This window comes from Prunus mume, linkage group LG5 (genome assembly GCF_029339155.1).
Source record: "Prunus mume cultivar Tortuosa linkage group LG5, ASM2933915v1, whole genome shotgun sequence".
In the NCBI taxonomy this organism is placed as follows: Eukaryota; Viridiplantae; Streptophyta; class Magnoliopsida; order Rosales; family Rosaceae; genus Prunus; species Prunus mume.
The window spans coordinates 22,131,271-22,147,350 of record NC_142702.1 but is presented as its reverse complement, the minus strand read 5'-3'; the positions used below and the strand labels follow the sequence as shown (position 1 = coordinate 22,147,350).

At 39.1% G+C, this 16,080-nt stretch overlaps 4 protein-coding genes across 5 annotated transcripts; 2 read left to right on the top strand and 2 right to left on the bottom strand.

Moving 5' to 3' along the window:
• Positions 1-3,303: 3,303 nt before the first annotated feature.
• On the top strand, positions 3,304-4,430 carry LOC103332028 (acidic endochitinase-like). The gene has a single exon (XM_008234715.3). It carries the CDS (start codon positions 3,338-3,340, stop codon positions 4,241-4,243), a length of 906 nt encoding a protein of 301 aa, XP_008232937.1. The 5' UTR covers positions 3,304-3,337; the 3' UTR covers positions 4,244-4,430.
• Positions 4,431-5,006: 576 nt separating this feature from the next.
• LOC103332035 (PIN domain-like family protein) lies at positions 5,007-8,150 on the top strand. Its single transcript, XM_008234725.3, has 9 exons — positions 5,007-5,232; positions 5,337-5,402; positions 5,486-5,591; positions 5,820-5,862; positions 6,109-6,181; positions 6,485-6,572; positions 7,402-7,458; positions 7,543-7,621; positions 7,900-8,150. The coding sequence occupies exons 1-9, from the start codon at positions 5,162-5,164 to the stop codon at positions 7,911-7,913; spliced, it is 597 nt and encodes a 198-aa protein (XP_008232947.1). The 5' UTR covers positions 5,007-5,161; the 3' UTR covers positions 7,914-8,150.
• A 75-nt stretch (positions 8,151-8,225) lies between these two features.
• Positions 8,226-11,368, bottom strand: LOC103332034 (uncharacterized). Of its 2 annotated transcripts, none has more exons than XM_008234724.3 (8): positions 11,227-11,368; positions 10,863-11,002; positions 10,558-10,746; positions 9,634-9,704; positions 9,370-9,516; positions 9,129-9,266; positions 8,825-9,036; positions 8,226-8,704 (listed from the first exon to the last, which is right to left on the bottom strand). In XM_008234724.3, the coding sequence occupies exons 2-7, from the start codon at positions 10,987-10,989 to the stop codon at positions 8,830-8,832; spliced, it is 879 nt and encodes a 292-aa protein (XP_008232946.1). In that variant the 5' UTR covers positions 10,990-11,002; positions 11,227-11,368; the 3' UTR covers positions 8,226-8,704; positions 8,825-8,829. The 2 variants fall into 2 exon arrangements, with proteins under 2 accessions (XP_008232946.1, XP_008232944.1); XM_008234722.3 differs by having other exon boundaries at positions 10,863-11,074; positions 11,227-11,350.
• A 1,312-nt stretch (positions 11,369-12,680) lies between these two features.
• Positions 12,681-14,100, bottom strand: LOC103332033 (uncharacterized). The gene is made up of 2 exons (XM_008234721.3): positions 13,099-14,100; positions 12,681-13,013 (listed from the first exon to the last, which is right to left on the bottom strand). The coding sequence occupies exons 1-2, from the start codon at positions 13,993-13,995 to the stop codon at positions 12,873-12,875; spliced, it is 1,038 nt and encodes a 345-aa protein (XP_008232943.2). The 5' UTR covers positions 13,996-14,100; the 3' UTR covers positions 12,681-12,872.
• Between the last annotated feature and the right edge of the window lie 1,980 nt (positions 14,101-16,080).

Genomic DNA, 16,080 nt, shown 5'->3' with positions numbered 1-16,080 from the left:
CGAGAGATATAGATATGTTGTTAAATTGTTTATTATTTCTTTCCATCCATATATGAAGTTTTTTCATAAAACCATCTTCGATCCCTTTCATTAATATTGTCTATTATGTTTCCTAGTAGCCTAGTAGATACGACTTAGCACGATGACTTGAGTCTGTGGCAAAGTTATGTAAAAGATCGAGGACAAAAGCTCACATGTTGTAGCTTCTACATCAGTAATCAGTACTGAGAGACATATATATGTTGTTAAATTGTTTATTATTTCTTTCCATCCATATATGAAGTTTTTCATAAAACCATCTTCGATCCTTTTTCATTAATATTGTCTATTATGTTTCCTAGAAGCCTAGTAGATACGGCTTAGCACGATGACTTGAGCAAGTGGCATAGTTATGTAAAGGATCGAGGACAAAAGCTCACATGTTGTAGCTTCCACATCAGTAATCAGTACTGAGAGATATAGATATGTTGTTAAATTGTTTATTATTTCTTTCCATCCATATATGAAGTTTTTTCATAAAACCATCTTCGATCCCTTTCATTAATATTGTCTATTATGTTTCCTAGTAGCCTAGTAGATACGGCTTAGCACGATGACTTGAGTCTGTGGCAAAGTTATGTAAAAGATCGAGGACAAAAGCTCACATGTTGTAGCTTCTACATCAGTAATCAGTACTGAGAGACATATATATGTTGTTAAATTGTTTATTATTTCTTTCCATCCATATATGAAGTTTTTCATAAAACCATCTTCGATCCTTTTTCATTAATATTGTCTATTATGTTTCCTAGTAGCCTAGTAGATACGGCTTAGCACGATGACTTGAGCAAGTGGCATAGTTATGTAAAGGATCGAGGACAAAAGCTCACATGTTGTAGCTTCCACATCAGTAATCAGTACTGAGAGATATAGATATGTTGTTAAATTGTTTATTATTTCTTTCCATCCATATATGAAGTTTTTTCATAAAATCATCTTCGATCCCTTTCATTAATATTGTCTATTATGTTTCCTAGTAGCCTAGTAGATACGGCTTAGCACGATGACTTGAGTCTGTGGCAAAGTTATGTAAAGTATCGAGGACAAAAGCTCACATGTTGTAGTTTCCACATCAGTAACAAGTACCAAGAGACATAGATATGTTGTTAAATTGTTTATTATTTCTTTCCATCCATATATGAAGTTTTTTTTGAAAACCATCTTCGACCCCTTTCATTAATATTGTCTGTTGTGTTTCCTAGTAGCCTAGAAGATACGGCTTAGCACGATGACTTGAGTATGTGGCAAAGTTATGTAAACGATCGAGGACAAAAGCTCACATGTTGTAGCTTCCACATCAGTAATCAATACTGAGAGACATAGATGTGTTGTTTAATTGTTTATTATTTATTTCCACCCATATATGAAGTTTTTTTAGAAAACCGTCTTCGATTATTTTCATTAATATTGTATGTTACCATCGATGACAAAAGCTCACATGTTGTAGCTTCCGCATCAGTAATCAGTACCATTCCTTTCACATAAATTAATGCAACCACTAGGTGGTTCACATGCCACACAGCCACTTCAACTTTCTAACCCTTTGGATTTGACGGGTTTGTCTTTCCATACTAGAGTTGTAGATAGACCGTGGGATCTGTCGTATGCATATGTCCATGGACCCATAGACGTAGTTTGGCTTTACTTCAAGTGTAACCATCTGCTGATAGTCCATTCCCCAGTTCAGCACGCTTGACTTCAAGTAAAGTCAATCGTCATCTCCTTTATGCAAAGTTTCGTGCGAGGACGAACCACTGTGTTCAATTAAACCACTCTTTGCACTTACCATACCTTGTGGTTTGAAGATCCAAACCGTCTATATTTTTCTATATCCTGCTTCAAATACTTATCTCAGTGATTGAGATATTATCTTGTCATTCATTCCCCATCCATATTATCACAAATTAAAATTTGTAGGAAAATTTTAAAATGCCTAGAGTGTTGTTGCAACTCGCCAGTAAATTCCATGCATGTTCACAATATTGACTAAGAAAGAAGAAAGAGGTTTCAAAATATCTCCCACAACTCATTTGCAAGTCTATAAATAGACTAGTCCCGTAGCCATATATAGGTACCACCAAGTATCAACCAAACACATTACTCATAATTACAACAACTATGGTTGCCATGTTCACCAAGTTTTCTTCTCATCAAGTTCTCATTGTATTCCTGCTGATTCTCCCTTTTTGGGTCTCCAAATCATGTGCCGGGCGCATTATGATTTATTGGAGCCAACATATAACGAGGATGGCACACTGACAAACACATGCATGTAAGACAGGAACATATAATTGTAACATGAGATGATGTTGAGGAGATCAACTACATACCAAAACGGGAAATTTGTCTCCAAATCTCCAAACCGCCGGTCAAAACCTATACCACGATTGAGCTCACCTAGGGGATCAATTTTTACAACTGAGCCAACCCCCAATTTGACCGGGAAGTGGCCGGAAAATCAATCAAAAAGGGGAAATTTCTAGGTTTTGGATTGAGTTTCAAAACTTAAAAATCGATCCTAATAACCTATAGAAACAACAAGAACACGAGGATATTAGTTTAGTTTAGCCAGTGGTTCGCTCTTGACTTCAAGTCTAAGCATGTCTTATCCTCAGACCCAAAACAAAAGCATATCTTATCCGGTTCCTGTTGATATTCTATCCCCAGTAGCCGAGCAGGCACGTCTTAGCACTCTTGACTAGTAAAGCCAAAACTGTGTCCAATGTCCATTTACTTCAATCTGTGGAAAAATTTGGTAGAGGACGAAAGAATCACTCACCACCAGCTAGCTAGGTGGTTCCTAGCAATTACTGTATGCTTGCTTGACTTGAAGTCAAGCACATGCTCTGTTCACATTGTTTTGTTTAGATGGAAAATTCTACATCATGCAAACTCCGTTATTGGGGCCAAAATAAATATTGCAGTGGCAATTGCCAAATATGTTTTGACAAAGTGACAATCCATCTCAATATGTTTAGTAATTCAACCTTGCTTTTGTTTACAACTAGCTAGGATAACTTTTTAGTTTGGCATAATGGGGATCAACCTCCAAAACCCTTCTATGTCTGAATAGTGTTATCCAATACACAACTAAGGAGGAAAGTATCCAAACATGAACTTTGTATACTTTTCTCCTTAGTAATTATTTTATATTTTGGCAAGAACACAATAAACCCGTGTGCACAAAATTGACTAAGAAACAAAGCTCCAAATATCTTCCAAAACTCAGATCCTACAGAGTCTATAAATAGATTAACCCCGCATAAGCCTTTGGCATCAAACTCATAACACAACAACTATGGCTGCCTTGTTCACCAAGTTTTGTTCTCAAGCTCTCACTATCTTCCTACTACTTCTCCCAGCCTTGTTTTCCCAATCCTATGCCGGGGTCCTTGTGGTTTATTGGGGTCAAAATGGTGGTGAAGGCTCACTCACAGACACATGTAACACTGGAAAATATCAAATTGTAAACATAGGATTTCTCTCAAAATTTGGCAATGGCCAAAGACCTGAAATCAACTTAGCTGGCCACTGTAACCCAGCATCAAACGGCTGCCAAGGAGAGGGGGCTGGCATCAAAAACTGCCAAAGCAAAGGTATCAAGGTCATGCTTTCGATCGGTGGCGGTGCAGGAAACTATGGACTGTCATCTGATGCTGATGCTAACGGTGTAGCAGACTACCTATGGAACAACTTCTTAGGGGGCCAATCAAACTCAAGGCCTCTAGGCAACGCCGTTTTGGACGGCATAGATTTCGACATCGAGAAAGGTGGACCTTTCTATGATGCACTTGCTAGGAGGTTGTCTGACTACAGCAAAAGAGGCAAAAAGGTCTACTTAAGTGCAGCACCACAATGCCCATTTCCTGACCAGTATCTCAATGGTGCTTTGTCCACTGGCCTATTTGACTATGTTTGGGTTCAATTCTACAACAACCGTCAATGTGAATTTACCACCAGCAACCCCAATGCCTTCAAGAACTCATGGAACAAATGGACCTCCTCCATAAAAGCCGGCCAGTTCTTCGTCGGGCTTCCGGCTTCCAGTCAAGCTGCTGGCAGTGGCTTTGTGAATCCAAATGATCTGAAAAACCAAGTGTTGCCTTTTGTTAAGGGATCTCCCAAGTATGGAGGTGTCATGCTCTATGATAAGTTCAACGATGACAGGAGTGGCTATAGTTCTCAAATTCGAGGCAGTGTGTAACTTCAGCCCTGACTATCAGAAGGCTTAAAATAAGTAAAATAAAGCAGTAATGCTCTTTCATCGTTTTTAATTATAATAAAAATTGATGATGTCAAAATCTTAAGCTTATCATCTTATATAAAGTTATTACTATAGTACAATCTTTAGAGTGTATGATTTTCAAAAATAATAATAGATATCTTCCATTTGTCTTGTTGTTCTCGAATCTCGATCACACTGATCTTTTAATCACTTAAACTACAAATTTCCTTAGAAAACGACCAAAATTTTAGTCATATACCATTAGATCAAATTAAGAAAATTAGTGTCAGAAAACAAAAAGAAGAACTGCCCACTGACTAAACTAGTATCCCCATTGGAAGGATGAAGGCGATCCTTGGCTTCAAGTCAGTCATTGAATTTCGATCTAACGGTGGGGATTTGTAAATTCTCACAGTCAAATATGTTGACCAAACAATGTAATCCAAAGCCTGTAAAAAAATGTTTAGCTCTAAAACCTTGGGAGCTTCTACAACGAGGAGTTAAAGTGAGGAGGTTATTTGAGGAGACCGATCAGACCATCAAAACATTTAAAATATTTAAGTCCCATGATTTCTTTACATTTGTTGATGGTGAGATTTGACCTCCTCACTTTAAGCCCTCATTATAGCATTTCCGCTAAAACCCAAGGTAGTCTTGGGCCTGGACTCAACCGGGCCTGTTACAGATTCATAGCCCAAACTGCTGCTAAAGCAATTATTGCCTTCGTCTTTTCCTTCTTCCTGTCTGCCCACCCAGACTAACCGACCCAAGTGAGAAGTTGAGCTCTCTCTCCATTTGTTGGTTTTCGTAGGGTTTACTGGGGACGAAGTAAAAGGTTTTAGGGTTCTGCGCAATCCCAAATTTGCAAGCTTGTTTTGCTCTGTGATCAACAAAGAGATGGGGAGGGCACGAAAAGGCCCTAAGTTCGCAGTCATGAAGAAGGTGGTTACCTCCAAAGCAATTAAAAGGTGAGCCTTTTGATAAAATCTTTCTTATTTGTGTTTATTTCTTCTATTTTCTTCATAGGAAACTTTATAAGTTCATTCTTTTTTGTTGTATGTTTTAAATTCAGCTACAAAGAGGGGGTTTTGAACCCAAACAAGAAAGATCTCACCAAAGAAAAGCTACCAAGAAATGTGTAAGTTTTTTTTATCAAGTCTTTTTCAATTTGTTGCTTTTGATTATTGGTTTGGGCATAATTATATTGTCTTTGTAATTTAGGCCAAATGTTTCGTCGGCGCTTTTCTTCAAATACAACACTGCGTTGGGGCCGCCTTACCGGGTTTTGGTCGATACTAACTTCATCAATTTCTCTATTCAGAATAAGGTGAGTGTTCAATACTATGCATATAGCCGTCTTACCTGGAATTTTGTTTGATTAGTGAATGAAACATCTTAAGCATCTCTATAGTTATGGTTGAAAAATCTTGATGCATGGTGTACTCTTTGATAAGTTTAAGCTCATTTTGTTCTTTTTGATGAGCCAAAGCTTTAGTTAGAAGCTGTATGTATTGGGCATAGTTTGACTTATGTTTTTCCCTTTCACTTTATGCAGTTGGATTTGGAGAAGGCAATGATGGATTGCCTATACGCTAAGTGTGAGTATTCAGTCACTCGTTTATTCACTTTTATGTATTAAATGTTTATGGGGAACTGGTTTTGAATCTTGAATTTCAATACAAGAAATCAGTACCTCGTCTTGATTGCAGACACTCCTCTGTTGGTGGTTTACAATGGTCACCGAAGTATCATTTTGGTTTTCTGTACAATGAATGCTGGGGAGTGTTCCATCATTCAGTTTCTCTTCTGTTTTATAATAACTTGCGTATCTTTTGAATTTATAGGCACTCCTTGTATCACGGATTGTGTAATGGCAGAGCTTGAGAAGTTAGGTCAGAAATATCGTGTGGCTCTGAGGTATTTTCCCATGTTCTCTACTAATATATTTCATGGCAAAATGGTTTGCAATTGGTGGATGCACGGATGCATGTCTTGTACTACCATCCCTCTTCATTGTTCTGTCTAGCAGTTTTTTACTGTTTGTTTTTACATATTCTATTTGTTCGATTGTGTTTTTTCTTCTTTCTTTTTTTTTTTTTCTCTGTTGGTCGGGTTCTAACCAATGAGTTGACTCCAGCTTCACTCATTAGCCTTGATAATTCGTTTGCTTGAAGTGACAAAAATAGTGTTTTTAACAAAGAAATTATTGTATCCTGACAGGATTGCCAAGGATCCTCGTTTTGAGAGACTACCCTGCACTCATAAAGGAACCTACGCTGATGACTGTCTCGTTGAAAGGGTTACTCAGGTATGATTTACACGAAGTAACTGCACTTTCCCGGTTTGTTTTTTGGAGTCTTTACCCCCTCTCTTTTCATTTGGGGGTAGGAGTTGGGAGGCTGAAGTATAGAGGCTTTATAGCCTATCTTCTACTGTACAATTAAGTTTCCAATTTGTGGTATAATTAGTAAGTTGCTGCCTAGACTTGCTGAAGTGTGCTGGATTTTTCCTTGCCAAGTAGTCGTAGCTCAACCTTTGGCATTTGAGAGGCACAAGATTCTGCCCATGTGAACAGATACCCTCTTCTCTTTTTGCAAACAACAGTCTCCCAGTTTGTTCTAATTAAGTATAAAAGGAAAATTTCAGGTTGGAAAAAAGCCACAAATTGCATCTAACCCTTCTGAGAAGGCATTGAACTATGGATGTTGCTTTATAACTAAAATGGTGGATCTTTGCTACTGCGTGAATGTTAAAATTTGTGTTATAGTTATTTGCTACAGTGTGTCTGGACTGTCGCACGTTTCATTCACATTCTTCTATGTTTATGTTGTACTTAAGCAAACGACCACAATCTGCGTGTAATGTTTAGAATTGGGATAGTCAATCTCATTAACAAGAAATCAGGTGGCTTTTGAAGAAAAAAGAAAATGCATATTCTCTCCTGAGACAGTTCACTTCAGACTATAATTTCAAAGTTTTTCCACTGCAGAGAGTGGTTGTGCATTATCTGTTTTGTATATTCTTTCTGTTAACAGACTGGCAAAGTTACTGGCCAGATTGTGGTGTTTTGGTGATTTCTGTTGCAGCTTATGAGAATTTTCTGATATTGACTGAGCACCTTGTTTTGTTGGGTACAGCACAAGTGCTACATTGTTGCTACATGCGATCGAGATTTAAAGCGAAGGATCCGAAAGGTGGAATAGCAATTTCAAACAATGTTATGTGACATTACGACGTTAATGTGTAACAACTGTGTAACTTTGCTTGTTTAAGTGCAGATCCCTGGTGTGCCAATCATGTACATCACTCAACACAAGTATTCAATTGAGCGGTTGCCAGAAGCAACAATTGGTGGAGGTAGGCTTTAGATACCAGTCACAAAAGTATTGTTAATGGTCAATGCTGTTTTATAGTGTTCATAAAGTTTATGGGCTCATGTCATAGATCTTGTCACTGAGGTGTTCCTAAAAAGAACGCAAGATGATTATGGCCGGTTCTTTTTAATGAATAGGAAGATGAGAGCCAAACTTTTGGGACTTTATTTGAATGGGATGTGCTATATTCAGTGTTTTAAAAAAACTAGTTTACTTCAGGTAAGATACTTATTGATACTTTTATATTCTGTTTTGGTGCAGCTCCAAGATTTTGATGATGGTGATGTGACCTTTACAAAGCAAAGACTAGTTCCACCATGTGATGCGAATCACATGCTGAGAGACCAGTAACAAAAACGTCTGTAGCTTTCTTTTGATCTTTGATAATGCACTTCATCAAGGCTAAGTTATCCGTTTTCGAGTTCGGTGAATTTTCTTTCAGTTAGAACTTGTTAACTTTTTTCCTTCATACTATCATTAAAGAAGAAATGGATGTCCACATGTAGCAGTAATGGTATTTTGTATATACTCATGCAACTCTGTTAGCTTTTGTAGTTAACTGGGTAATTACATCCATCACACAGCCATTCTTTTGGGATCATCAAATGCTAGCGTGCCACGCTGCATGATCGATTCTGAATTCTCTTCAGAGAATGATGGTTCTTTATTACAAATCAACTCAAAATCCAAACGAAAAGAAATAAAAATAACAAAACCCAGAAACACAGCACACAAACAACGCACAAAATACAACTTGCCATACATACCGACAACTATTTCATTTAAACAAGATATATTACGTTTAGTTTCTGTAATTACTTTATTTGATGAGTTCGACTCGAAGAAACACTCCAAAGCGCGACGGGTACAGGCTGATTAGGATTCTCAAAGGCTCAAGGTCTTTTTTAAGTAGCGTACTGACTTTTTCAACTGGTACATCCGCTATTGTACAGCAGCTGATAATAATATTACCATTTTCTTCATGTTTCTATAAAGACCATAATTATAAATGCCTCGAATCAAAGCCAGCAACCCCTTTATTTGTAAAGCTCCTAAACCCAGAAGCCTGTAATTTTAAACCAAATTAAATAACGAACAGTGAGAAAGTATGAACACTTACAAAAATATATATAACATAAAATTTTCTGTAAATGTGGCTAGACAAAACAAAGGGCAAAAGAATAACCTTTTTCAAGCTGCAAGCTTCAAATGCACAAAGAATGCTTGGTGTAACCGCACATCACCATCCCAACAGGGGTAGTCTTCTGGGATTATAGCTAGTGCCCTACACATCGGGCAAAGGTTGTTCTTCAGAAGCCACTCCCTTATGCAGTCGGAATGATATTCATGAGAGCAGTAATATAAACTCCCAATCTTGTCTTGGTCCTTATATTCAATCTGCAGAGATTCAACAAAAGATGAGCAAATGCTGCAAGAAAACAAAATAAGGACAGAGTTGGGACAGTTTATCAGAGAACATTATAGCATACCATGCAAATGCTGCAACTATCGGGTTCGCGCACTGTTTCCGATACATGGAGTCTTGTTCTTAAACGGTTCGTAATGGTCATCTCAGACAACCCAGCTTTCTCCTTGGAAAGCTGTTCCTCCAAGAAACAACGTAGATCCTGCAAGGATACGCGGCCTGTTATGTACTTGATTTTCATGACAGTACGTTTACCTTCATCCCTACTTATCACCTAACATAAAACTGAAGATCACCCCCCTCACCTCATCATTCAAGTTATCGGCCAAATTCAAAACACGGTAATAATTCATCACTTTCTCCATGCTCGACAAACTCAACATGTGAGACACTGTCCACTTTGGCCATTGCATCTTAGATGCTTGTGTTAGTTTTGTACTCGTGTAACTTCCCTAAGGAGAGATTCCAAAGGAAGCAAGCAGAAAAATTAGTTATATAACAAAGACCAAAATACTGAACTAAATTGAAGTGGATTGTTTTGAAGAATGACTATAAACATGAGAACATACCTTATTTGTCCTATCTGATGATAGGCTGTTGCTTACTCTCTCTACACAGCCACCTTCCCTGATGTTACTCCCTGAAAAGAGAAATAAGAAATTCACCACTTGTTTTCTAAATTGCAATAGTCCTCAAATGATGAGAACAGGATTTCAACACAACAGGCACACGTTAATTTTCTAGGATAGAAGAGACAGAATGGAACACATACATAGAAGTTTGTGCATACAACCCAAAACCAAATGGCAATGAGCGAAGACGTACAATATATTGCAAAATATTTCTTAAATTCCCAATGTGCAATTTTACACACACAAGCATGCCCCAACATAAGGTGGGACTAAGGTAACCACGTCATCAATTACATTGACTGACGGGAAGCATATGTGGCCATATGACCTTACTTGTGGATAGGCCCCTATGATACCATAGAGGCTTAACATTTTAAGTATTGTTATGTAATGCTTAGAATTCACGACGTGAAATTCTATACTCACGAACACGACCCTTGCGTATGGTGGGGCAGAGGCGAACACGTTGTCATCATTATTGATTGACATGAAGCCAATGCAAGCATATGGTATTACATGCGGATTGCACAATATGATACCATGTTAAAATTAGACAATCCGACTCAAAATCACATGACAGCAGGTGGAGAGACTTAAGATGTTATATCTCATTATGGGAAGCTTTATTTTCCCGGCATGGAATTCTATACTAGCCAACACGATCCTAACGTGCAACGGGACTAAACGAAACATGTCGTTAATTATATTGCGTGACATGAAGCATATGCGGCCACAGGGCCTTACATTTGGATTCATCTGCGCTGATACCATTTTAAAGTAAAAGCATCCATCCCAAAACCATTTGACAATGCGTGGACGGGCTGAAAACATTTATATATTGTGGCGCAAAGCTTGAGATACCTGAGATAGTACTTATATTCTGAACATCATGAAGATCATCTCTGCTCTCTAGTCTTCCTTGGGTAGACAGAGGGGCATCCTCATGAGCACCTAAAGAAATATCTACTAAACTTGAACTTGAACTTGAGCCTGTTGAAACCTCAACTTCCACACACTTGCTGGTTGTAATTTGTGCCTTACTTTGGCTACCTATAAAGGAGGCCTATGTTAAATATATTTCAGCTCCCAAAATGAAAACTCACCATACCATACCATATACCATGAAACACAGACATAGACATCAAATTGACAAACTGATTAGTAACCTGCATAACAAGCATCTTGCGAACAATTGGTCCCATCATCCTCGTCATCCAATTTTCTCCTCAAATTCCTTTCACTACATACACATTCTAAATTCTTCCCTTTGCATGAACCATTAGCATCATCCATGAAGCGATCCTTCCTAAAATGATCAGGTTGGTCATGATGATTGCCAATCGATGGTATCACTCGGTATTTAGAAGAGCTTGGCATGCTAGAAATTTCAGGACAATTAACGAACAGCTGAATTCGAAATTGAACATAAAGTTTCTCCGAGAAAACCCTCAACTGATGTACTTAAAAATCCAAATCTACTCTACATAAATATGCGAAAATTGAGTCAACCGTTTGGAAAGCATGACTTACTCAGAAGTTCTGGATGCAATTTCCACAGATTCGGCAGCCAACCTGGACCGATTCGCTTTGTGAAGGAGACAATTAAGTGGCGGTGGATCTAATGCTTTCTGTCCTTGTCAATCCAACCCCCCATCGTTTTCTTCAACCAGCGGCTACCCACCGAACACGTAATCGACGGCTGAGATTGTGCCGCGAAACGTGGTACAGGTCAGATCTTATTTGATATTGGCTAGGACTTTTTGGAGATTTTATTTTTCTTTGATAAAAGTTAGAGGAGGGCCTGCTTGTCTTGTCACGCAATTGAAAAGTAGCCTTCCTCTATTATTTTTATTTAGAGAGCGACTTTTGTTGACTTTTCTGTTTTGTTTTTTGACATTTTGTTACGTATCGACAAAAGTCACAAAATTATTGGGGGGCCAGCGATAATTAATTTGAAAGCTCATGGAAAATATACAAGCAGTGATAATAATATAAATTTTTTGGTGGTTGAGAAATCCCTTGTATAAATACTCTAAGAATAAGAAACAAAGCTCACAACTCGCTTGGTTGAGAGATGGTTTTCCTTTTATCAGATAATAAAATTTGAATCTCTTAAAAAGAAAAACATCCTGCTTCCTGCTTCCTGCTTCTTGCTTCTTTTCTTCTTCTTTTTTCTTCACCTTCCTTCATCTTGATTACTTCATTCTTTTGAGTGTGCTGCAAAGGTAGCTCGCCCTTTGCAAAAGGATATTTTGTGGTTCATATATATATTATTTATTTATTTATTTTGTGTGTTTGTGTGGAAGAAGATCACAGAATGATTATAACGGCATAATATTTTAAGAGACTCGTTTATGTGCAGACAATAACAAAGATGAGGAGCATGAGACAAGCAATATTGGCATATCAATTTCTTATTATCTTCATTAATTAAAAAAACCTAACCCTACTGAATTAGAGACTCTTCAGTTTTCACGTTGTCTGTCGACCTCCCCAAATTCCATATCTCCCTCCTTCCTCTCCTCCCCATCCTCGGCACTCTGCCGGCCTTTGCAGCCGATGGATCCATCGCCTCTTCGCCGCCACAAGACTCCCTCCTCATTGGCTTTTTGGTCAGCACACATATAATAACAACTGCAGATCTGCTTGATCAAGACCCATATCATGATCAACATCATCGCGGTATAATGGTCCTTCTATAAGAGGTTATGGAGGTGGTCGGGGCTGGTGATGCAAGGAGCAGTGTTATGACCCCGCAACTACCGTTGACCATAGACTGTAGACATCATCTCAAAGGAGGAGGGAGTGGAGCGGTGATGGGGAGAGGAGAGGAAGAGGGAGAGAGAGAAGCGGTGGCGGATCCCTCATTATTTTATATTCAAACGTGATACAAAATGTGATTTTCCTCCCATTACTACTCAAAAAGTTATTGTTTCATCGTCAACCTCATAATAAAACCATTCAATATGCAAGTAACAAGTGAGTGGCACACCGAAAATCTGCTCAGCTATTATTTATAAAATATCCGAACATATAACACTAAGCTGCTAGCTACTTTTTTCTTTTTGTTTTCTTTTTGTTTTCTGTTCTAGCTAGTCAGCTTCAAGCACACCAAACAAAAATTACTCAACTGAGCAAGTGCAAAATTAAACCATCAAACTCATTATGGTGGTTCATCAGTCAGCTGCTTTGGTCCCCTCAGCCTGTGCTTCTTCTCCAGCAGCCTCCTCCACCTTCCTTTTCTTGGCATTGCTTCCCTCCACCTCACCAACAACACTACATTTATCAGTCTCCTCCTCATCCTCCTCCTCCTCCTCCTGAAGTTATAATGTCATAAGGATTCATATGCAAAAATGTATATATGTTTACACACAAAAACAGAGAATATATATATATATATACCAGTAGGTCCACTGCAACTTGATTGAGGTCTGGAATGCAAGGCCTGTGCTTCAACCCCTTAGCTGAAGAGCAACCCACCTTCCACCCCAATGGCCGCGGAGTTGGGTGGGTCATGGAGGCGGTGGATGGCATTGGCATGTCAATGGTTATGGGCATTTTCATAAACAGCCCGACTCGGACGCTTTCCATCACTGCCTCCATAACTCGGTCTTGCAGAGTCAACATGTGCCATATCTCCACCGAGTCCAAACTTCCGAGTCCACTGGAAGTCAACATCTTCAGGTACTCGGTTTTCTTCTCCTCGCCGAATTTGGTGGCCACGTAGTCACCCACACGACCCACAAATTCGGCGAGGTTGATCTCCTTCGCGGACGACACCAGTGCCTTCATCGCCGCCGAACTCGCCAGGCTGTGTATGATGTTCGGGTCGGGCATCTCGGAGTTACTGACCCGATCCAGATCAATCATCGTGCGGTCTCCATCATCACTCGATATCACGCAAAGTTTCATGAAGTCGAACTTGTCCGCCGCCGAGAAATTGAAGTTGAAGGCGACACCGGAGCAAAAGGCGCGAGCTTTGACCATACATCCCTTCGGAATCGGGTCGGTGACGTCCATCACCAGGATGCTTTCTGGGTTAAGAGCCTTGTCTCCGGCGGTCAGGAGGACCATGTAGTATCGGGTTGTTTTGGCACTACGGTCAACTGGGTCACCGGTTTTTGACTTGGGTCCGAAGGCTGCGGCCAAAGGCTCGCGTGCACGGGCAACCGGGTTACCCGCTACGAGGTCATGGTTCATTTCGGGGTAGAGGGCAAGCGGATCATATCGGAGTTGTTTGAGTAGCGTTTCGGCCAAGTTGTGGCAAATAGAGGGAGCAATTGGAGAAGACGACGACATAGTTGCTTCAAGGGATGAATAATGTCGGGACGAAGGGAAGGAGAAAGATGAGGCGTTCGTTTTGGAAATTTGGGATATATATAATATAAGGGGAGGATGCTAGCCAGTTCTCACTTTGTCTCACTCCACGCGTCCGATGGTGATGGAGAGGCTAAGAGCATAGGGCTGCGGAGGGTAAAATCAGAATAGGAAAAAAGGAAATTTAGTGAGATGTGAGTCGAAGCAAGTTTTTGTTTGCTGCGAGTTACGCCTCCAAAGTTATTATATCGTCTCCTTTGACTTTGGCACGCCGGTTGGTTTAGGGGGTGAGCAAATGGCAACCAACAAGTTATGAGTTAACTCAACTGAGTCACCTCCTAATGCACTGCGGACTCGGGGCACATTTGATTTTAACAACTTTTGAATACAACGATTCTCTTGAGTCTTGATTGAGTTAACCACTCGAGTTAATAAACTCCAAAAATAATGATTATTTTATTAAAAATAAAAGAAACCACGTTGAGTGACGGAAGCGAATAGAATCTAATGCCTCTCTTACTCTACTCATCATATAAAAGCCAAAGAAAAATGCTATGAATTTGAAATTGTGTACTAAGTTTGAGTTATAGGTGACGTGGCACGTCATTCAAAATAAAATCAGTGACGACATCCTTTTCCCTCACAGCAAGGAAAAGGAGGACACCGATTGCTGAATGAGGGTTGACTGAGCTAGCTATGAGGGAAAGTCAAAGATAGCGGCTCATAAAAATTATAAAATTAAGAAAGTGCAAAACTCTAGCCTTCCTTAAAATAAGAGGCAATCTCATTTATTTGTTTTTTTTAGTTTTTTTTGTTAAACTTTTATTTATGAATTGAAATGCATATTTGAATGTAAGGCTCATTACGTTATCGCATAACTATGTGTATCTTTTTATTTTTATGAATGAAATTCACTCTTATTTTTGAATTTTTAAAATAAATTTCGCCTATTTGATTCGAATTCTGAATTTGCCACTAAATCCAAGTATACATGAAAAGGACGTCAGCAGCAGGAAAAATCACAACTGATTTTTTTTTGTTTAACTTTTTTTATTTGCCTACATTCCCTTTTATTTTTTAATATTTTTTTTACTATAACATATAATCAGCTCAAAATTATAAGTGGACAAAAAAAGAGTATAAAAATCATGTCATTTTTTTAAACAGAAATACATTAAGAAGATAGCCTTCGAGTTGGTGGCCACTATTGCTTTCTTTGTGTAAGTCCATGTTCAAGCGGAAGGCCGAGATTGCGCGATTGCATCTTCTCGGCTCAGGCCGTTGACGGATCGAAGACAAAAAGACCCTCTCGGGCTCAAGCTTGTAGTCTTGTTTGTGCCGTTTGGTTCTGCAACCGAGTAGAGTCGATGGCATTTGGTGACATGAAAGCGGTGAAGAGGGTCGATTGATTGGGCGTGAATGAACCCTTTCTTGTTTGTTACTGCTTTCTTCAACCTCTGCAGCTTTCATAGCATGGAAACGGGCTTCTTGTTGGTGGAGACGGAGTAAATTGACGAAAAAAGAAGGAGAAGTGATCATTTCAAAGGGGTTTTGAAGAAGAGACGAGATAGTCATAGCTTAGCTCTGAGACTAGAGACGGAGAGAGAGAGAGAGTGAGGGGTGTTTGAATGTTGAAGTGTTACTTAGAGCATCTCCACCCACAAGGGCAAAGTCTAGGGCAAGGGCAAGCAAGGGCTGTTACTATTCACGTGAATAGTGTAGCCTTTGCATTTGTGGTTCCACCCACAAGGGCAAAGTCTAGTGCAAGTCTAAGGCAATTACTATTCATTGTACTTTATTTTCAATTTTTTTATAGTTTAAACCATTAATTTTGATAATCTTTTGTAATTAAATTTTCGGATAAGATTTTCACCCTCTAAAATTGTGCCACGTCCGATGTAGAACAAATGTCAGATTTTATCGCTGAGTTAAAAAGGACGTAGTGGGAATTTGCAGATTTGTCGTCCGAGCTCCGATGGACGCAAATACCATTTCGGAAAGGGAACGACGCCACGAGTCAAACCACAGCTTTGCTGTGATGTATGATGGATTTTGGCATTTTGAGGT